Source organism: Nesoenas mayeri (assembly GCF_963082525.1).
Source record: "Nesoenas mayeri genome assembly, chromosome: 11".
NCBI lineage: Eukaryota > Metazoa > Chordata > Aves > Columbiformes > Columbidae > Nesoenas > Nesoenas mayeri.
The window spans coordinates 20173314-20195553 of NC_137563.1; the positions used below are offsets into that span (position 1 = coordinate 20173314).

The window sequence follows — 22240 nt, forward strand, 5'->3', positions numbered from 1 at the left end:
CTGGGACCGCACGAATAGCAGCTACGCAGGAACCTCTTCTGACTGCTGCAACGACTCCTTGGGACAAGGCAGAGACCACATGCTAAAATCATCTACAGAAAACAGCAGCATTTAGACTAACTGACAGTGGGGTGAAGCCACCGCGGGTCCCCACGGGTCAGCAGGCAGCTCTGGTGACACTCGTGCACCTGCTGGTCCCGCCCAGAGCCCGTCCTAGTCCTCTGCCTGCCGGCTCTTGCTCTTCTCTTCGCTCTCTTCCTCAGCCGTCGCTGGTGCCGAGGTCTCCTCGGGGCTCGTGTCCGAGCTTGATTCTGGTTCCAGAGGCAGCGAGGGAGGCTTTGCAAGCGGAGCTGATGCTCCGGCACCTGACAAGAGAACACAGGTATAGTTGAGTGACTGTGTGTGTTTTGTCTATTCTTTTTGCCCTTCCAGGCAGCACAGAGTTGCAGAACAACCACAGATATTACTTAACTTTCAGATCTCTTCTGTCTAGCACTAGCTCATCAATAGCACTCGAATCTTTTGTGAGTTATCAGGCCGGAGAGCCTACAGTACCCAAAGCTCTGCGGAAGGGAAGCTAAGGGACAGGATCTCATTCAGCTTTGCTGCTGTGAGAAGTCAGGACAAACTCACAAACTAACTCGTGCTTTGGAAAAGAAAACAGTTCCACCGATTTATAGTCAAGCTATTGTTTTCTGTTCACAATTTTAGCAAACTCAGAGAGAGTTTCCAAGCAGTTCAAGTAGCTACTTACAGAATAAAATCAAAACAGGACACTTCCACACTGAAGTTATTTCTGCGCTTAGATTTAGGCTGATAACTGATGTTATGAACCTTCTCTGGTATGGATGATAATGTCCTTCAGGTAAAACCCAAACTCCTGTATGTTTTACTTCTCAGCTTTCTTGACTAAGTCTTCCCTGCATGGAAAGTTTATTCAACATGTAAGAAATGGAACAGGTCCTTAGGGGCGCCAAAGAAAGAGGCCTGGATTACACAACCTCTCTCCTGCTTCAGTCCACAGGAAACAAGATGAAGAGTGACAGAAAATCCCCACGATGAGCAATATCTCTACTTCTTACTCAGAGGTTTCTCTTCTCCCCTTCTCTCCTCCCACAGTTCTACTTGAAAAAGAAGGAAAAGTACCTGAGGGAAGCTGCATGGTTTTCCCGAATCCCGCAGCCGAGGACATGGCCTGACCCAGGGCCTGGTTAGAGCCCAAAGGCTGCTGAGTGCTGCAGGATTTCCCCGACGGAGCAGCTCGCGGCTTGGATTTCGACTCTTTGGAAGATTTAGTCCAGACCAGGCTCTCCCCCACCTGCAGGGCAGCTCCCATCTTCTGGGCAACCTCCACCATCTTCTCGAGCAACAAAAAGAGGAGATCTTTATAAACAGGAACGCTTTAGACAACAAATCAACACCACCACAATAAAAATAAGAGCTGTGCAGAGCTGGCTATTGCCTTGGTGCTCGAGGGAAACATCTCCGCTAATTCATTCCCTTAATTAAGAGGGAATCTTGTCTTGCTGTGTATTGATTGAAGAACTGGGCTTCAAAGAACTGAAATGAAGCGCGCCACTCTCAGCAGGTGGCTGCTCTACTCGGAAAACCTCGCAAGCGCAATTTCTTCCTAATAATTGGACTCCAAAGTCAAATTTCCTCCTCGTTTATTGCCAGACTTAGCGTGGCTACTTAGTTCTCGCTGACAACCGCTGGGCGCATACCTCAGGATCAAAGTCGAGAGTGCTGCTCTCCTTCACGGTGTTGACCTTCTTCTCCATCTCCTGGTACTGGCAGAGCGCTCCCTTCTTGTCGCCCTGGTTGTACAGCAGGACGGCGTAGTTCAGGTTGACGAGGGGGTTGCACCTGCAGCAAACACACACAGGACGCATCGCATTCACCACTGGAACGCTCCTCCTGACTTGAATTAAAGACGTGCCCAAGCAGCAAAGCTGGAGACACCTGACTGACAAGGATGGGGTACTCGGTACCCCAAAACGGGTGAAATGGAGCAGCCAGAGTCCTTTGGGAGCATGACAGAGTCCCACACGCTGGGTGACTTGGTGCCTGAGCTCAGCAAAGTCTCCAAGTGTCAATGACAATATTACTGTGCTGGTGGCCTCACCGTGTGACAGTTCTTTGCACCTGGGGACATCTCAGGACCGTCTCTAGCAAGTGCCTGGTCTCCCAGCACTGTGCTCCTGGGGCAGGGGGAGCAGTGATGCGGTTTCATCGTACTGGTAATGCTGAGCTCTGCTCCAACTCATCCCAGGCTCCCCCAGTTTGTGGGAGAGCAGCTTGTCGTAGGACAGGGCAGTGGAACAGACTCGGGCTTATTGATGGTATTTTACAACCCAACAAGCTACAGAACATGCTGTTTACCTTTCATTTTCCTCACTCCTTCTCTTTCATCCATGCATAATGGTACATACTGTTGTACAGAAACAGTCAGCGACACCTATTAACGACGTGCTCAAAGAGGAGCCTAGCGCTGCAGACAATGCCGATATCCTGTGCGCTCCTCCCTTCCTGATACACAACAGCATATAAAGCTCTCAGAAAAGGCAGAACTGCTCCATCTATTCTTGTTTTCCACAGTATCCATTCCCTTCCCTAGGATACATTCACTCCACGGAGCAGCATTTCTGGCGTATAAATATTCGCTGGAATCCAAAATCATCACCACTGACTCGCCCACTAAAGAGCAAAATAAAGACCAGCTTTGATTGGACTGAAACAAAATTTCCCTGGAGTGTGAGCAAACTAAACGGGAGGGAAAGAGTGAGCTTGGCTCTGTAATCAATAAGCGAGGCTCTCGGAGACTTGATACTTCCTTAATTGCCTGACAAGCCACGCTCAACAAACTGCTCTGACCATTTGTTATCAGCCTGAATCTCCCCCTTATTTTGGAGCAGCAAAATGCATGTGTGTTATCTGACTAAAAAAGAAACGCAAGAGGATCATCAGCCCCAGCACGGGAGCTCCTGCAGGCGCTGGGCTCAGCCAGGTGAGAGCCGGGGACACTGCGCAGGGCGGCGGGGACACGGTGGGGTTCGCTCAGTCAATGTGGGCGAGGGACTGGTGCCCTCTCCTGGAGCCCGGCAGGGATAACTGCAGCCATCCAGGGACAAGCCGTTTTCACAGCCCTTCATGAAAAGCGCAGAAGGGAGGGCTTCTGCTAACTCTGTTTGATAAATAGGTGTCACCTGCAGGCCATGACTGTCCATCCTTGGTAAGTTATATGACAGCGCCGCAAGAAACACTATTAGAAGAAATCTCGAACTGTCGGTTTTCCTTTAACTGAGAAACTAGAACACTGATCCTGCCACAAAAAAAACCCTCCTCACCGTCTTTGCCAAAGTAAAGGAAGAAATGCGTGAAAAAATAAATATCAAACCCCACCTCTTAGTGGGGAATAAAAAAAAGCCAAAAAATAAAATGTGCAAAAACCAAACCCACACAATGAAACACTGAGAGCAGTGATCAGACAGATCTGGGAACAGCCACTTTGAAAATTAATTGAACCTTATCGAGCTAATTTGCCTTCAAGAGCTGAGAAGCGATACAGCAGTTAGAAACAAATCAATAGCTAAAGAAGCACAGAAAGGACGGACAGCTCTGAGCTAGGACAAACACCTTTCTGAAAGATTTTTCCAAGATGCTTTCCATTCCAGGCCCCAGCACAGCACCCGGGCTGCTAAAAGGTATTCACACCAGCGGCAGCAAACACAGCTATCTCCACCCCAGCCAAACAGCCCATAATATGCCAGCAAAGCAAGCCTGTGGGGACATGGATTCAGCCACACAATAGCCATCTAAAATACACAGCATGTTGGCTGAACAAGCCTAACAGAGTCTGGCTCTTCCTCCCCGCAGTCCCTGGCAGTTCTGTTCAGTTTTGCTCTGACAAGGTTTTATTTCCCCGGTACAACTATCAAGCTGCAGCATCACAGCAGCGCAGAATATTGAGGCGAAGTCGTGGAGCTACATTTCTATTCCCCCTCTGCGATCAAAGCGCCTGAGTAGGCAGGCTGAGGAATCTGTGAGGTCCTGTACAGCCTTGCTAGGCCCGGATTAGGAAAGCCAGGCAGAGGTGTTGACTCAGTAAGTCGGTAGGAATGACCGATGTGTGACTGCAAAACGCCCCTGCACAGCGATGCGTTTATATAATATAATAAATCTTTGATCGCAGTTCGCACCGGTTTGGTTGCTCTGTGGCCGCTGCAGATGGTTTTGCCTCAGCTCTGCTGGGCTCAGGATGCAAATATTCACTGGGGAGAAGAACCACCAGCTAATCACCTGCTGCCTAAAATCTGATAAGTCAAAAAGGTAAAGAAAAGCAGATGCAGGGAGCCAAAGCTCTTAATAAATCTGTTTTTCTGACCGAAATACTGCAAGGTCCATTTCTGAAGGCAAGTGCTCTGATTTTAAGAGCCACATTGCAAACACAGAATTGCTAACAACATGGAGGAGAAAGGGCTGTGTTGCTGCACTTTTATATCCCAGCTAAAATGCTCCCTCTGCCCCATTCAGAACAGGCTTCACCTCGAGTCTCTCACTGCTCTGCACAGTGCTCAAGCTTCGGGTTACAAAATATTCTGAGATGCCTTTTTTTCTGTTATTAAACCTGCGTCACTGTGTATAAATATTCGCTGGAATCCAAAATCATCACCACTGACTCGCCAACTAAAGAGCAAAATAAAGACCAGCTTTGATTGGACTGAAACAAAACTTCCCTTTCATTTTTCAGAGCTGACCTGAATGAATGAATGCAAAAAAATAGGTGGTTTTGAAACAGCGATTTACACAGCTACAGGAATAAAAATGTTTCCCTGTCGCTAACTGTTTAGAGTCAAAGTAGACAGAGGAATAAAGGAGCAACGGAAACCAGGGGAGGGAGGCAAAGCGACACAATTGGACTTCTCCAGCTATGACAAAGACTTACTTGTCCAGCGCCACAGCTTGCTCGTAGGAATGTTTTGCACTCTCGATGTCTTCAAGGTTTGTCAGAGCGACTGTACCAAAGCAAAATGTACACACACAGGTTGACGCGTCACAAGAACTTCATTTTTAGGGCCATTCTGAACATCGTTACATCGTAAAATAAACAGATGCTAGCAGAGTTGTCTGGGCTGCTGCTGAGATTAACCCTCCTAATGTCACTTCTGACAAATACTTGTCTGGTTTAATCCCAAAAATGAGCCAGTGCCAGAAATCCACAGCAACTCAAATCCCAACTCTTACATGTAAAAAGTCTTTTCCAATGTTTTAATGTTGATCTGACTGCAATTTAACCTTCTTTCACCCCACAGAGAGAGAACAAACTATTCAAGATTTTTCACCTGTCCGTGACCTACTGGGGAACAACTCCTTGGTATAGTGTTGATCCAATATCTGTTTCCTTCAGCCCAAACTTTCTGTCTCTGTAATAACATTGCATCCCCCAAGCTGGACGCGTCGTGTACCTGCGAGGAGCATGTACAGCTCTCCCATCTTGGGCTGGAAGTTGATGGCGGCGCTGAGGAAGTGGAAAGCGGAGGCGTATTGCTGCATCGTCAGGTGCACCAGCCCCAGATTGTACAAGATCTTCCAGTCAAAGGGAGCCAAGTAGTTTGCCCGCTTCAGGCAGCTCACGGCCTTCAAAAATAAGGAATAAACCCTCTGTGACACCCAGAACAGACCACAAGAGGAATCCTGTTCTCAAGCCCTGTTAGCTACAGATGAAAGAAGAAAGGAAACCTGATACTTACTGCTACATATTTCTTCTTCCCGAAGAAGCACATGCCGATGTTGTTCCACAGCGGGGGGCTCTCGGGGACAGCGCTGGCTACCAGCCGGTACTTGGAGAGGGCAACGTCAAAGTCCCCGTGGGCCTGCATCATGCTGCCAGCCGCCAAGGTCGCCTGCAGAGACAAGCGACCGGCGTTTCCCCACATACAGCAAGAAGACAACAGGGCAAAATTAAGCAACTAAAGCCACGTCATAAGCAACTATTCAACTTTTTCAGGTGTTTTCTTCTAGGGGCTGCCAAGACCAGCAGCGGGGAGCAGACGGGGACTCTACAATCTCCCGACATGTAGCAGAAAACAGTGTAAAGAAGGGACTTGGCTCGGCTTCTTCCTCAACCATCTCAACCACAATTGCCTCAGAAATATTGCAATGTGACAAGCATTTAAGGTACATTTTGGGGTGACAGCAGTATCTCCCAGGGCCTGAGTCTCTGAGAAGATCCATGCACTAATAGATGCTTTTTACCAACAAGCCCAGATAGAAATAGTTCTGGTGCAATTTAAATGGAGAGTAAAACACACTCAAGCAAAGTAGCAAAGCTGGCCTAGTTCACACTAAGTGGCTGATACTGCAAGTTGACAGAAATATGCGTGGGGAAAAAAAAAGCAAGTGATTACAACACGCTATATTTATACCACACCAGCTAAGTCCTTTATAATATTTCACAGCGACAAGTAGAAATTTGTAAGTGTAAAGGTGTTTTCACAATAACACTCGGCTTGCAATCATGTATCGTTTGTCAACCTCACATTTCAACACTCTCCATCATTAGCATCATAGGGAAGGAAAAAGAAGCAGAGAGAAATGAAGTAACATGGCTAACAAGGGAAGCGGCTTCACCATCAGGGATGAAACGTCGATGCCAAGCTCGGCTTTCCAGACCAGAGCCAAGGAAAAGTCACATTTGTATACAACAGCTGGAAGCACAGACACGGCTATTAGCAGATGGGAGAATAATGTAACGCAATATCCCTTTTATCTGTGCTGACTAGGGGCCGCAGGGACCAGGGAACGGCTCTTGGGATTTTTGAAACAATGCCTAGAACGTTTTCCTTGCAAAGTAATTTCCAATTGTTTTAATTTGTTTGGTATTAAAAACCAAAGGGATCAATTAAAGATGAAAACCAGATTAAAAACCAAAGGGATCAATTTAACATCCCATATTCTGCCTCCACAATCATCCAACTCCCTACCCAGGGAAAGGTCCCAGAAATGTATTTCGGATCAAACTTTCTGGGCATGATCCTTTTCAGCCCCTCCAGGCTAAGACTCTGCATTTAGACAGCAGAGCTCTGATACTGGAATCAGCTTTAAAGGTGTCTCATCATCATTCAGCTGGTTCGTTTCCACTCCTTATGATACCTTGTAGTTGCCTGGGTCGTACGTAAGCGCATTTCCGAGGTGTTCAAAAGCCTTCTGGTAATCCTCACGCTGGGAAAAGAAGCAAATGGGCATCAGAACTTCAGGAATAAGCGGCGTTAAGGAGAAGAACACAAGCTTTCTGACATTCCCATACAGGAGTGAGCTCCGGGTTGATGATCCAATCCTCTGCTCCTTCCTCTCTTCCAGCAAAGAGTCCACAAACCACTACCCTGCACATCCTCCATGCCCTCGCCATGATTTCCTCGCCCCCCACAGCACTCTTTTCACTTGAAAAAGTCTTTATTTGTCTTCTAATGGACTGCAAGTGTTAGTGGGCATGACTGCGTATATATAGAAGCACATGACAGCTCAGAATCACTTAAATCCTATCATTTTTGATTGAGTTATGCCAGAATTATACCAGGATGCATCAGCGTCCTCTCCTACCTCATACTCCCTTCTAAATCCACATGCATCCATTTTAGACGCCCAAGGCTCCTGCTGAATTTCCCTATCTCTAGAGCAAAGCAATGACTTTTGAGATCTACATTTTATTCTCGAGCATCTAAATGATTCGGGAAATGCTTGAGGATCTTTCCAAATCAGCACTTGGCGCAAGTTTTCAAGCCCATCAAGCCTTTCGAGCACTACTGCCGGTTCTTATTTGCTTGTTCACTCTTAGGGAAGCTTAATTATGGTGGTCCTTCCCATACATGTTACGAACCCAAGTGACAAGCATGCCTTTGTTATTTAAATCCATTCAGGTTTTCTTCTCCGGTGCATTCACACTAAGAATTTCATAGCTGCTTTTGTAGAATGACTTGCTGGACTCGTGCTCCAGAAGCAACGTAATGATTAGTCATGTTTTGTTATACTTGGAGGGTTTAGAGCAGAATTAGGGCAGTTGCCAAATCAAATTCCTGCTCTGGCTCAGGGCCAGGATATCAACTTGGTTTTAGCAACAAAAGGAAAAACGGAAGATAGAGAAAAGCAAGCTCTGTCATGTTAAATCGACTATTTGAAATGTATGCAGAAGCTGGAGAGAAATTAACTCTATAAAAAACCAAACCTCAGTCATTTTGAAAATAATTAAGTTCATGTAATAGTTAACAGTCCTCAGTACCTGCAGGTAAAGCAACCCCAGTGTTGTAAGGAGGTCTGTGTTTTCTGGAGAAAACCTGTAATACAAAAGCCAGAGAGCTGTGTTGTTGATCAGCCCTTCTAGAACAAGCTAAAAACAGAACATGGAATTACGATGCTACGTTATACCAGTATCACTCCAGGAAATAAACTGTTATTATTAAATGCAAATATCAGAACGATTGCCATCATGGGGACTCCTTTGAACAATATTACACCCAAGCTTTCCACATGTCTTCTAGATATGAACAGGAAGTCACCACAGCTCTGTATATAGATTTGGATGCATAAGGAGATAATGTGGTGTTGCTGAGCTTCAAATTGAGTCTGCATCGGTGACCTGGAAATACACAATGCGATTTTCCATCGTCTCCCATAAACCGCCCTGTAAATCCATCCCAAGCCTCCTGGGCCGTGTAGGGCAGGTAATCCTCAGCATTTCTGATGGATCCTACACACACGCATTGTCAGACGTTTAATTCACCCTATAAAAAGATTACAAACCTGGTTTCACAGACCAGCTGTGCACTGCCCACAAACCAGAGCACTCAGCACTAAAGTATCTCCCAAGGGCTTTTCAATCCTACACTGCTAGTCTGGGGTTCACCCAATGATGTTGTGAACCCTTTTAAAAGCATCCCCATTCCCGTAAAGAGGACAAAACCAACAACAACAATAAGAAAAAGCAGAAACAGACACTGCATTTGTGGCCTCGCTCACCTTAACGGAACTAACTTTTCAATTCCCTGCTATCAAGACTTAAGAAATCTAATACACGCACTCGCCTTGGCACCTTGAAACCTCACTGAGAACAAAACCACCCGTGCCTGGCGGTAAATAAACACAGAGCAGCGACAGCCTCTCCTGGAGCGGGTAACAGCAGGCAAAGCGTAACAGGCAGATGAGAATAAAACAGAAGAAATCAACAGGAGTGAGGAAGAAGGGAGGGCAGGGGAGCACCGAGATAAGATACAGAAACCTGGTAAGATGCTTAGCAAGGATTATTTACGTAATAACGATTCTAGATTAATCCAAATGTCCACCCAACCCAACATACTGTCAGACAGCAGCCAAAAGCAGATGTGGAAGGAAACAGCACGTGAAAAGAGCCAGTACAAAATGTAGATCCTTCAGCAGCTTCCGACATGCTCCTGCTTTTCTTTAGTGTTTGCCTCTGCTACTAAATCACGTTTTAAAAGCACTGGGAGATCAGACGCTCAGGAATGCCCTAAAACAATACAGGTCAGTGCTGAGAAACAGTGATGAGGTGGGAGAAACTCATTGTGCACCAACCTGTCCCCGGTCTGCGTACTCGGGCACTTCCAAATGCAAATCACTCCGAGAGAAAACAGTATGTGAAACCCTGCAACAGATTTTTGACAGACAATCGGGGCCAGTGAGACACCCGGGGTTATGTCATTGTGGCAGATAAACCTTTGGGGTTTATGAAGGCAGTTTTGGGCAGGTTTGCTCGCAGGCATCTCTGTCCGTTTGTGTTTGCACTGGTTTTGGCAGCCCTTCACACAGTTACCTCCTTTCCTGCCACATTGGCAGCAGCAGGACTACAGCTGAGAGCTTCAAAGTGCCAGCTCTGCACAGAGAAGCTGTAATTATCATTATCTTTTTAATCACAGCCTCAATTCAGATCTGGGGCACCAATTAAATTTCTCCTGGCATAGGATGGGACATGGGTAGATAGAAGAAGGGATATATTCTTACTCTACGGCTTTCTTATAGACTTCAATGGCTTTATCCGTCTTCCCCTCCAAGAGGTGAATTTTCCCCAGCATCATGTAAGTCAGATCATGTCTGTTGAGCTCCAGGGCACGGTTTAGCTGGTCTTGTGCCTAAACACACAACCATGGAGGATAAAACAAAATAATAAGTGATTACAGGGACCTCAGTCTTCCTCTTACCTCCTCAGGCCTGGCCAGCAGGACAGCACACTATGTTCGCTGTCTCTCAACACGTGATACACTAGAAAGAGAAATGCTGACAGAACAACGGAGTTCTGCAATATGGGATATTTGTTACCAGTTACTGAAACGACAGAAACCCCCGCAGGCTTGGTTATGTTTTAGATGTCCTTGTATTGCTGCCCAGAGTGACCAGAACATACCAGAGTTACGCAGAAGTCGGCAGGTTCCAGTTTGAAGGCATTACTGCAGACAACATACCCCAAGAATGAAGCTATGCTCTGCAGCTTCTTGCTTTACAGCAAGGCCTTGACCCGGGAATGAAGCAGGTGCTTGCTGCGAGGGTCAGCACACTGCACCAGGACGAGCAGCAGGGAGCGGCTGGTCCAAACGGGGAACAAAAGGTTTCTAAATGCTGATTTTTGCCCTTACAAAGTAACCCCACAGGGTCAGAGGCAGCTCGGTGCTCAGCACAAACACCTATGGGAGGGTGAAGCAAGGAGCTGGGAACTGCACGCTCAGATGTAGGAACAAAACCCCATTTCAAGCTTCCAAGAAGTTCCTTATTAGCTACAAAGCTAATCAAGCTCTTTTGTGACTTGTGCTCCAGGCTTCATGCAACAAGAGCTTCACTAAATCTTTTCCATGAAGAGACAAAAGGTGTCTGCTGCATCTTCAGCAAACAAACTCTTCTCCCTGAATCCTGCCAGAGCCAAGGGGCAGCAAGTTTCCTCCAGAAACCCTGTGCACGAGGTGCCGCAGTTTGAGCTGTACGCAGGGGAAGTGGTTTGGGTCTTCACCATCACCCTTCTCTCTCTTCACGAAGCCGGACTTGGCATTCTCAGGGATTGCTGCTCCTCACCAAACCAGCGGTAGTTCTGGTTCTGGTTTTAAAAGGCTCAGAAACAGCAGCAGCTCTTGTTGGAGCACAACTGGTTTTCTGTCTAGTTTGAGGTCACTCAAACATTCCCTTTAAGACCAAAGACGCTCTCTGAAAAAAATCCTAGTTTGGAAAAAGTCTCCTGGCCAGCAACCAGGCGAATCTGTTTCACTCTTACCCAACTCCGCTAACCTGCAGCTGTCTCCAAGTAATTCCATATGCAGCCAAAACCAGAGACAGCTCACAAACTTTTGCTCCCAGAAATAAATGCCAAAGCGAAAAATTTCCTTAATACTTGTCACTGCAAATGACCCACTTCAAACTTCCCATTTATCAGGCAGATAAGACAAGGATTTGCGTTACCTTGTTGTAGTGTTTCAGGTACATGTAGCACACACCCAGGTTGTGGCTGATCTCCTGTAAAAAGAAACACAACAAAACCCCCAAAACCAAATCAGCGTGAGGTCTGACATACATGCCACATAACTGGTTAGTGATAATGGTCATCACTGAGACATCTGGAGACATCTGGAGACACCCCTGTGCCTGCCCACTCCCTTCTGCCTTTGCAGGTCAAGTAAAACCTATACATTCAAGTTGCTTCAGGAACCTCAAGAGCTTGTGTGTGATTGCACACAGCAGAATACAGGCCACCAAGATAAAAACACAGAAATGACAATGGTGTCTTCAGACAACAAGGAGCAAAGACTGAAGATGTGCCTAATTTTCCAAAAGAGAAGTCGAGCACCAGAAGGGCCGATATCCCTCTGGCATCTTAAATACGTTTGCGATAGAGTAGGAAGGTCACTTAGGGATCCCAAACACTCCAGGGGCGCTGTAGGGAACAATCACGTCTCTAATCCATCACCAGCAGTTTAACAGACAAGATACGTGCCCCTTTCCCTACCCTGGCACACTCTGGGGAGCTGAAAAGCGAGGTCCGCTAGATCCTCCTTTCTATTCTGGTGAGCATTTCGCTGCTTCAGCAGTTTAGACAGCCTTGACCTTTAAAAGGAAACTCTCTTAGTTCCCCATTAACCCTTTTAGAATGATATTCTCCTCCACAGTCTCTCCAGCTGTGGAGAACAGTAATGAATCATGAAGGCAATGCAGACCTGAAAAAAGACCCATGGAATAAAACGTTTCTGAGTTGTCTGGCTCACCATATGTTGAATAATACCAAATATATCCTTGCATCAAGCCTGAATTTTAGACATACTGAGTGCCAAAAGTATGGCTGAAGTCAGCGAGTGCCTGATGTCTCAGGGAATGAGATCACACGTAGCAAGTCTTATCTTAGAAACAACACTTCTGCAGGCAAAAGCGTCACCTGCAGAAGGCTGCCCACAACTCACCGCGAGGCACGTCCTCTCTCCTCTCACCCACCGCCACGTTTCCCTGTGCAACGCTCTTCCTTCACTTTTTCTCTTCTTATTCAGAAGAACTCATTTAATTCTTGCTCCTGGAGCTACCAGCCAACATTTTGGGAGGTAAAAACTACCCTCTCGTGTAGTTTGAGGGTAACTTTTGTCCACGGTGTTTTGCATTACAAAGCGTTTCCCAATTACTCAAGCAAGTTTTAATGATAACTGAGGGTTTCCAAACAGGGAGCTACTTCCCATATTTCCCTTAATGTCTCTACAGGGCTGTGTTAGTACATGCAGAAGCATCTGCATGCTGCAATCACCTCCAGCTCACTGCAACACTCACCCAGTCCTTTTCGTTGAGTTTAGCTGCTTCATTGTACACTTCAATGGCTGCCTTGTGTTTCCCCAAAAGAAACCTGCGAAAGCATTTCAATTGTTATTTGTTTCTCGCTCTCAAACCCTGCTGTGCAATAGCACCTTTGCCAGTGAGAAACGATGCTATTTGCTAGTTCTCTTCTCTAGAGACCTGTGCGAGAGGGCCCGAGTTTACAATCTCCACGATATTACAATCCCTGCAGTATTACAATCTGAGCAGCGCTCCCTTTCAGAGACAAGGTTGTCAATCCTGCGAGACACTGAGGCCCTCTCTGACGTTTCTGGAGATGGAAGGAATGAATTCACAGGCTCTGCAGTTTGCCTTCATCTCAAAGGAAAGAGATAAGTGACCTACCAGACATCCAGAGACAGAAAGGGGCAAGTTTACACTGCTCAAGTCAGCACCCTGAGCTCTGGAGCTAGAAATCAGGGCCTTACCTCTCTTGCCTAAAGCACCAAGCAAATAAGAACACAACAAGCAGATAACAGATTCTGCTTTTACGGGTAGCCCACACTTCTGGAAGCCAACTCAAGTGTTGATAAGGAGGAAGCACGTCTGGAATTAAGCAGCCTGGGGTTTTGCTTGGTGCCTGGGAGGAAAACAAAACACGGAAGGTCCTGGATGGCACATCAAAGAGAGACAATAAAACAGCACTCACAGCGATCGTGCCACCTGCTTGAGGTTGTCGGCACTTCGAGGGTTCATAATGGAACATGTCTGAAAAAGTTCGAGAGATTCTTGAATTTTCCCCTCCAAGCGAAATATCAAAGCTGTAAGACAACATATACCAGGCAAATTAGTCCATTATCCGCAGGAAAAACGTGTGTCTCTGACAGCAGGGAAAGAAGGGGAGCACAGATAGATTATAACAACGCTCGTCTGCTCTCTCCCCCTCCCGCCGCAACCTCGAGCAGAAGCTGTGTCTGAGGGCAGAATGACAATGCGTGCAAAGGACTCGTGCTTGCTTGGAAAAATTCCTGTTCTTTAGAATAAAAGCTGCTTTAAACCCCGGCAAACTGCTCATTAAGACACAGTCTGGATTTCCTCCACTTCTGCGAGCTGCAGCACGTCCGTGGCCAACAAATCTCAGCTCTCCCCCACCACGGCACTTTGAATGGCAACGCGGAGTTTTAGGGACATTATTTAGGGGACAGGAGAGGAAGAGGAAAACCATCCTTAAAGCAAACAGTAAGATAATCCCCTGAGGCAGGTAGCTCTGAAACACACGTGTATCTGTGATACAACCAGACGCCACCCAAGCACACGCCAACACGTTGAAGGCCAAGAGCCCACAGTCCAATGACAAACTCGACATGGAGAAAGCAGAAAATCTAATCTGCCCATCCACGTGAAAATCCCAAAAACTAGACCTGGGCAAGTAGAAAAAAAAAGCCAATTACTTTGTACATATGAACTCGAGATGTTTCTAGCATATGTTCCCCTTCTTATTGTTCGCTGTATGTCAAATTAGAAGTGAGTTGCTTTAGCAAAATGGAGATTTCTGCACGACATACCTTGAACGTAGACAGCGTATTCGCACAGCCCCTGCGACTCCTGCAGCTGCTCTTTGATGACGGCCTGAAACGACAACGCGCAGAGAGTACAGCCCAAACACAGGCTCCCTCACCAAATAAAACCCTTATCAGCTTCTCTATTACCCCATTACAGCACTGCAGCTTTCCGAAGAATATAAACTTTCAAATATTTTAATAAAGCCAATCTCAGTGAAAGAAAATGGATTTCTGACTGATCAAATAACTTGTGCAACCTTGACTTGGAGAATTTTTTGCATGTGCTACATATAGCTGTGCTCTTCCTGTGGTTATTGCAGAATGCTCTAAAATAACTTGAATTAAAACATCATGCAACATGTTGATGGGCACAAAACTCATTTAATCAGAATTTATGCTTGGAGAAATCAATATTAATATAGAATTTGTAGCGAGGCGCTGCGATAAACCATATAAAAATGCCATAAAAGTTGTAAACTGTCAATATTTTAACAAAGCTAATGACAGAGATTCAGTTACCAAAAGCACAACTCCACATGTAATAAAGGTGCTGGACCACAGCTGGGACAACTACAAGCGTGCACTGAAGAGTACAAGCTCATCGCTCTGTTCATTCCTGTTACCAAAGATAATCAGGTATTACCTGGGGAAAATCCCACAATGAATCCCTGAAAGCATCCTCTGATGTATCTACTCTAAGGTATCTACTCTGGGCCCTTTGTGAAGAAATAAATTGAATTGGAGCAACTGCAGCTGCGTCAATGAAAGTCAAATGGACAAGTGACGAGGACACGGGAAAAGGACGCGGTGAAAAAAGATGGAAATGTGAATTCTTGCTGGTTGAATCCATAGCGCTGACAGTTCGGGGTGCGGGTGCAGTTTGGCTAAACTCCATAGTCACACACGACCCAAAGTTATAAAACCGGTCAAAAAAGAGTGACCTTTGGGCGCATCATTTCTGCTCCGAGACTCCTCTTTTGCTCACAAGTGGAAGAACAAAGTGGGGAAAGAAAGATTTTGGGGATTGAGACTCCTCACCCATAAAAAGAAAACTAAAGAGCAGAAGGGAAAAGGAGAACAAGGGCTGCTCTTCCCCTCATCTCTATCTGCTGATATCTCTATATTCTACACTTTACAAAGTACATTATTATAAGACATTCAACTCGGACGTAACCAAGCACCTCCTCTATATTGCTCCATATAAAAATATATATTAAAAATATTCTCTATATAAAAAATGAAACCAGTTTCTCAGAGCAAGAGAGGGCAATAGAGAGCTATCTTTTAGAGAGATCTGATTAACTCGATAAGCCCTAAAAAATCCCACAGCAAAAGGCCTTGAATTGAGAAATGTGATCTATAATCCCAGCTTTTCCTCTCAAGTTTATTTAAGTTGCCGACAGAATTCAGCCCTACTGGCAGGAGACCGACCAGCACGAGTGATTCTTAGTAATTAAAAGCAGCTGTTAGTTTAATAATTCCTCAAAAAATTGTCAAAAGCTTGGCAACACCAAAATAGACACAGCAGTGGCACTGTAAGGGTTAAAATCAATGTCATGCCTTCACTTTGGGGAGCTAAGGTTGGTAAACAAACAGGTTTTTCTTTGAAAAATACGGGAGCTTTTAAAATCCTGTTAGAAAGGAGGTATCTCAAAGCACCGCGTGGGAATCTAGCGAGATTGAGGGCAAAATTAATCGCATCGCAGGTCACCTGTTTCTCAGATGAGTCTTAAAAGAAAATTAATGGACTTTAACGAATGCCCAAACTGTACTGAAATCAAGGATTCAGCAGCAGTTTAAGCTGTTGGGGATACTGCCAACACCTTTTGGATGCGTCTGTCGCCCCTCGGTGACTGAAGCAGCAGCACGGCATGCTGAGGTTCCTGTCTTTTTGGGGACAAATCCAGGCCTCTGAGCACACATCTGTCACATCTGGGCGACAGGATGGAAGCTCATTGAACCTGCGATGGGCTGGTGCCAAACTCTTCCAAGTGTACTGCAAAAACGCCGTTTTGTGAGCCTTGAGGAAAGGCTGGGCCTCCTTTTGCTTTGACAGCTTCTGCAAAGCCAGCCGGCCAAGCAAAATAGCATAAGCTGTCTTCTCTCCATTTTTTCCCCATTTTTTGCTTGCTTCAGTGACTGATGAAGACGTGGAGGAGTCAGTGTTGCCATGATATCACCCACGTGGTTATTTTGTCTGTTTTCCTGAGCTGTACATCTTTTTTGCACTCTGCGACTCAACATCCCATCACTGAAACAGTAAACGTGCACAACCAGAGACCTGAGAAATTTAACCAAAAACTGAAACCATTTTCTATTTACATTGCAAGTCCAACTTGTGTTTATATCTATTCAAGCCAAGATCTGAGAGGAAATGGCTCTGTCGGTGATACAACCCTGCGGCTGCATTAATTAGGAGCTAAATGAATTTCCCCTGGCCTCCCCTTTGCTAAGCACCCCCAGGAGTTCTGCGCACAGACAAGTCTCGACCAACCCTGATGTTTCAGAAGCGAAAAAGCCGTTTCAGATCTTCATTGCACGGGACACAAACAGAAAGGCAACTCTTATTTCCCTCCTCCTGCCCACTGGTGCATCATCTTCAATAACTTGTGTTCATTGTAGCAGGAAAACACAATATTTCATAGCAAAGTTGCTATTTCCTTAGTGCACTTGCTGTTATAATCCCAAGCAAATAACCACTTGCAAGCTACCCACCAAACCCAAGAGAAATTAAAGGGTACAAGGTAGCATGTGTAAACTAAAGAGTAACCAAGATCTTCTTTCTTTTAGACTTGGTAGTAATGTTTTACTCAACCAAAGTGGTTTTCATAGCATCTCTGTAGTACCATCGAGAGACCAGCACTACAGAACGGTGTTATTAGCTTGGAAGACTCTGTCCATCACTTGAAATAAGAAAGCTTTGCAATTGTTTCCATTTTCCTGCTCATGGATAGCTCTGGAGAGCAGCATGCATGGATCCTGAAGGCAGCCAAGGATTTGAGAACATTAAAGTTATTTTACTTGTATTTTCTCCTGGTCCTCTTATTCCAGAAGAAGTCAGTAGTTTGAAAACTGGTATGAAAACTATTGTTTCCTAACGCTAGTAAAATACTTCCCACTGCAAAGTCTCAAAAGCAGCTCTTACCTTACACTCCTCGTAGTCTCTGTGAACGTAGAGCAGATAGATCAGCCAGTTTTTCCTCTCTGGGATTGGTAACTCGGGTGCTACACGTAAAATATGAACAGAACCCAGGAAATCAGACTGATTGGCACAGAAACTGGGCACAGCACAGTGATCCAAACAACTAATTCAAGAACTGCAATTGCATCGGGCAGTGCGATTAATCATTTGACTCGAAGCCTGGAGTGTGGACATTAACAACCAGCATCCAGTTTCATTCTACTTCTTAAACTGACAGACAAAACGCATTGTTCAAAATAGACACTAAATAAAACCCCTTAGCAGAAAACCACCTCGAAAGACTTGAGGCATTGGAGCAAACAGCACTAAGCACCAAGCACGCACCCATTTTAATTCAACATTAGCGCTAGTCTGATGAAATTGGTTCTTCCAAAATATGTAAGAAGCAGCCTGGAGGAAGTGAGTTGGATTCACATTTTGGAACCAGAGCAGAAGAATAAAAGGTCTTTAAAATGAATTTCTGGGAGTGGATGAGAAGGAAAGGATGAGAAGCGATACACAAAAAAGGAGATTTTGGAGATGTTGCTGGTCTGGAGGTGTGAATAATTTAAAGAGGTCAAACTTAGTTCTTTGAAACTGTGAAGAGACTATGAAACATCACAGGTCAGAGATACTGTGAAGCTACTGGCAGGAAAAATTATTGTGATGCAGTGGAGGAGAAAGACTTGTGCGCCGGCATTTCAATCCTAAGGAGCTTCCAGCAGTAATTATGGCAAATCACGAATGGATGTTGCTTAGTGATGGCCGCGTTGGGTTTAAAAGTTGAACACGCTGCTGTGCATTTCATTAAGGCTGGAAATGCATTGCTTGTTTCTGCAGTTCAGCTGTGGGGAGCTGCGCGGTAACCATAGCAACTGGCCAAAACCCCTCTCTGTTTGCAAGTCAATACTGTGCCAGAAGCACAAAAGCAAAGGGCTGGGGTAGGAGAGGGGGTGACACAAACCGGGCCCCACTGCCGAGCCACACACGGGCTGAGCCTCCAGCACCCACAGCTGGACGAATTCACTTGAATTCTTTGAAGCGCTCCGTGGTTTCCTCTGCAAACCAGCGGCACGGGCTGCGATCAGATGGGAGACAGGAGAAACTCTGCAGCTGAAGGGCTGAATCATATCAGGAGATGTTGTCGGTGCACATGTCATTATCTTTTAGAGCTTTAATGGCGCGAGGCCGGTGCCTGCGTTGCAGGCTCTCCCCCACCATTCACACCAACGCTGCTATCACCGAGAGCACTGAAAAACAACTACAATTTCTCCTGCTGCTGAAAAACAAAATGTAAAGCCATTCTGGTTTTGGTTGGGTTTCCTTTTCTTAAAGTTGTAGGATAACCTACCACATTGATACTAAGATGGAGCTGAGATTTAAGTGCACACACCAGCAGTTTTCCAAATGTCCTCAAATTCTGCTCTGCTGTGTAGTATCTCCATCTTTCTGAGGCATTTTAATATGTGTTCTCTGATTAGATTAATTGATTTCTGATGAATTCATGTTTTCTCTTTGTCCTCCCACAGTGAAATCATAAAGGGAAGAATTAAGAGGCTGCCTAAATAACTACAAATTGATTGAAAAAACCACACTATTTAACCATAAAGATTTCAGTTACAATCAAAACTAAAGTATACTTTGCCATTTTGTGCTTAAAATTACAAAATCCTGCATCATTATGCACAGTGAAAACTCTTTTAAATAGGGATTAAGCAGAAGACTCTCCAGACATACCCCACCTGTAGTGCACGCCTTACGGGGAGGTCAAAAAAATAGAGAGCACCATTAAATGTTAAACATATACATAGGAGCAAGTTGATGCGCTCCCTGGGTCTGTTCCAGGAAGTAAATGTGAACAGTTTTACCCCTTCTCTGAAGAAATCCAACATAAACACCATAAACCACATCTGGGGTGGGTCCTGCAGGGAACTGAGAAGAGGGGAAGGACATAGAAATTGAGAGAAAATGAATGTTTGACACAGGAAAAAGGGCTGTGGGAAGTAAAGGATTATTACCTGGCAGAAAGAAGTAATTTGTACACCTCTCCAGAGCCACAACAGTCTTAAATCTGCATTGCTGTTTTTCCATGAAAGCAGTGAGATACCTACTGCACTGATCCCCGTTGGGTTCGCTCCCCCAGCCTGCTGACCAGGTTTGTCCCAGGGCAAAGGGCGACCTGAAGAACAGGGAAATTTAAAGCCCTGGCTATTTGGGACTCTGAGAAAGGGAATAAACCGGCGGAGGCTTCATATGGATCTAATGCTTTGCAAGCTCGTGCTAATTAGAGCTGGGAACACACACTGCCGCTAACAGTCGCCCGGAAGGTTTCTGCACGGGGAAAAGCCACTGAATTTGGCCTCGCCAGGAGGAGCTGAGCACGTTCATCAAGCTCCTCAGGCTGCCCACACTGCAATTTTCCACCTTCTTCAATAGATGGACCGTCAGAAGTTTCTCACGTGTAACTGATGGGGAGCATATGAAGCCACACTTTTCCTCTGTCACCCTTCGCAGAGCCCTCGCAAATAATCCAGGCACTGCAGGGACTACAGGTTCGAAAACAGTAGTTTATACCATTCTGGCAGGGAAAACAAACTAACATAAAGCCATTATTTTCTGGAAATCAATCTGCTCAAAGGCCAGTCCAAGAAAACACAATTAACCAAAAATTTACTATCTCCAGTGAAAAGAGTTTATAACTCGCATAATTATCTTCTGGCCGCTCTTTTCGAGGATTACAAAAGTCCACTCTCATTAAGCAACTGCAAGAGGGAGCCAGGCACCGAATATATGATTAAATACCTCAGCCAAGAGATGTGCCAGTTTCTTTGAAGTGTGTTTTGACTGAATTCCAACGGGAACCCATCCGATCCCCCATTTCTCGGGGGCCGGTGATTGATTGCACAACCCACTTCCAGCAATGTGATTTTTCTTTCTGACAAGGCTCCTTTAAGGAAACTACCGGAGCGGAAACCCCGACAGAATCCCGGTCAAATCATCAGGTTTGTACCTGTGCTGCGCTATCATCACTCTTTGCTTTATTCATCCTCTTATGGATTTTCTCAAAGGACTGAAAAAGGAAAATAATCAGTTATTCCCTTTTGTGTAAACCCCCCTAGGAAATTATTTTGTGCTTGCATCTTCATATTGGGTAATTATAGCTGAGATATGAACTATCAAACAGTGGGTTTTCCGTTTATTAAAAGGATTTTTAAATTGCTGTAAAGAGAGAGGAGGGGAAAAAAAGCCCCAGAAGGTTCCAACCAGATTTCATGGGGGAAACGATTGCTAAAGCACCAGCCGCCCTCTTAAAGCAATTGCCGGGTGCAAAGAGACCACTTGGGTTGTGGGCACAGCCAGAGGAAAGTGGATGTCAACATAACTGCACAACTGTGGCCACCACGATACTTTTCACCTCATTTTCTGCACCGTGTAAAGCATCAGCTCCCCCGAGCACCCTTGTACCCGTCCTGGGAAATGCATCGAGCAGCTCTGAGGTGGAGAGGGAGCTCAGTTTAGTCCCATCACACCACAAAAACCCCCAGATCAGAGCCCAGCCCCTCTTCCAGCCTGGCTTCTTGGGAAGAGTCCGAGCCGCAGGTCACTCCCTGTCCCTCCAGCTTTGCCACCCAACCTGCAGCAAACTGAGCAAGGGCTGGGAGGAGAAGCAGAGAAGCCAAAAGACACAAAGAACCTGTTATCAGACTAAAATCCTTGATAACCTAAACCACACATAACATACACTGCGAGGAGAGGACAGAAAAGCAATTAAATTAGAGTATTTTTTATCCTGCAGTAGCCTCACGAGCCATAGTCTGGATCCACTGAGGTAGCTGCCACGTACATGGGTAAGATTGTCCAAAAGGCTTAATTTGGATCCTGACTCAACTGTTGCTTTCCAAATTCTAATTAAAAACTGCATGTTGTATAACAGCATTCCAGCACACAGGTATTTTAAAAATTCACAAACGCAGAGGCAACGACTCAAGTCTCTTATTGTAACATTTTGCTACTAAGAGAGCTGCACCAAAAAACTGGGCAGTGATTCCCGCTCACAGAGCTTGGGGAAGGTCTCTAACGGAGCTTGGCGGCAGTTACAGTCCAAAATGATGCTGGGTGCTCTCACAACCACGTTAATGCAACACTCCTCGGGGAGAAAAAGAGTAAGTCATGCTTGACCAACCTCATAGCCTTTTATGAGAATGTAACAAGGTAGATGGATGATGGCAGAGCGGTGGATTCTACCTTGACTTCAGTAAAGCCTTTGACACAGTCTCCCACAGCATCCTAGTTGCTAAATTGAAGAGGTGTGGTCTAGACAATAGAGTAGTGAGGTGTGTTGTAAACTGGCTTAAGGAGAGAAGCCAGAGAGTGGTGGTCAATGGTGCGGAGTCTAGTTGGAGGCCAGTATCTAGTGCAGTGCCTCAGGGGGCAGTGCTGGGGCCAGTATTATTCAATATATTCATTAACGATTTAGACGAGGGAATAGAGTGCACTATCCGCAAGTTTGCTGGTGACACCAAGCTGGGAGGAGTGGCTGACACTGGAAGCTGTGCTGCCATCAGAGACCTGGACAGGCTGGAGAGTTGGGCGGGGAATAACCTGATGAAATTTAACAAGGGCAAGTGTAGAGTCCTGTATCTGGGCAGGAACAAACCCAGGTTCCAGTATCGGTTGGGAAATTACATATTAGAGAGCAGTGCAGGGGAAAGGGACC

At 45.6% G+C, this 22240-nt stretch overlaps 1 protein-coding gene across 1 annotated transcript in view; it reads right to left on the minus strand.

The window, feature by feature from the left end:
• Window positions 1-213: 213 nt before the first annotated feature.
• Window positions 214-22240, minus strand: part of BBS4 (Bardet-Biedl syndrome 4) — a gene marked incomplete at both ends in the record, with an annotated part of 32835 nt that continues 10808 nt past the window's right edge. Inside the window, 14 exon segments of the mRNA XM_080351444.1 lie at window positions 214-365; window positions 1147-1357; window positions 1725-1866; window positions 4946-5015; window positions 5466-5637; window positions 5751-5903; window positions 7153-7221; window positions 8276-8330; window positions 10012-10139; window positions 11452-11505; window positions 12799-12871; window positions 13490-13601; window positions 14346-14409; window positions 17488-17567. Coding sequence (XP_080207570.1) covers window positions 214-365; window positions 1147-1357; window positions 1725-1866; window positions 4946-5015; window positions 5466-5637; window positions 5751-5903; window positions 7153-7221; window positions 8276-8330; window positions 10012-10139; window positions 11452-11505; window positions 12799-12871; window positions 13490-13601; window positions 14346-14409; window positions 17488-17567 — 1535 coding nt within the window.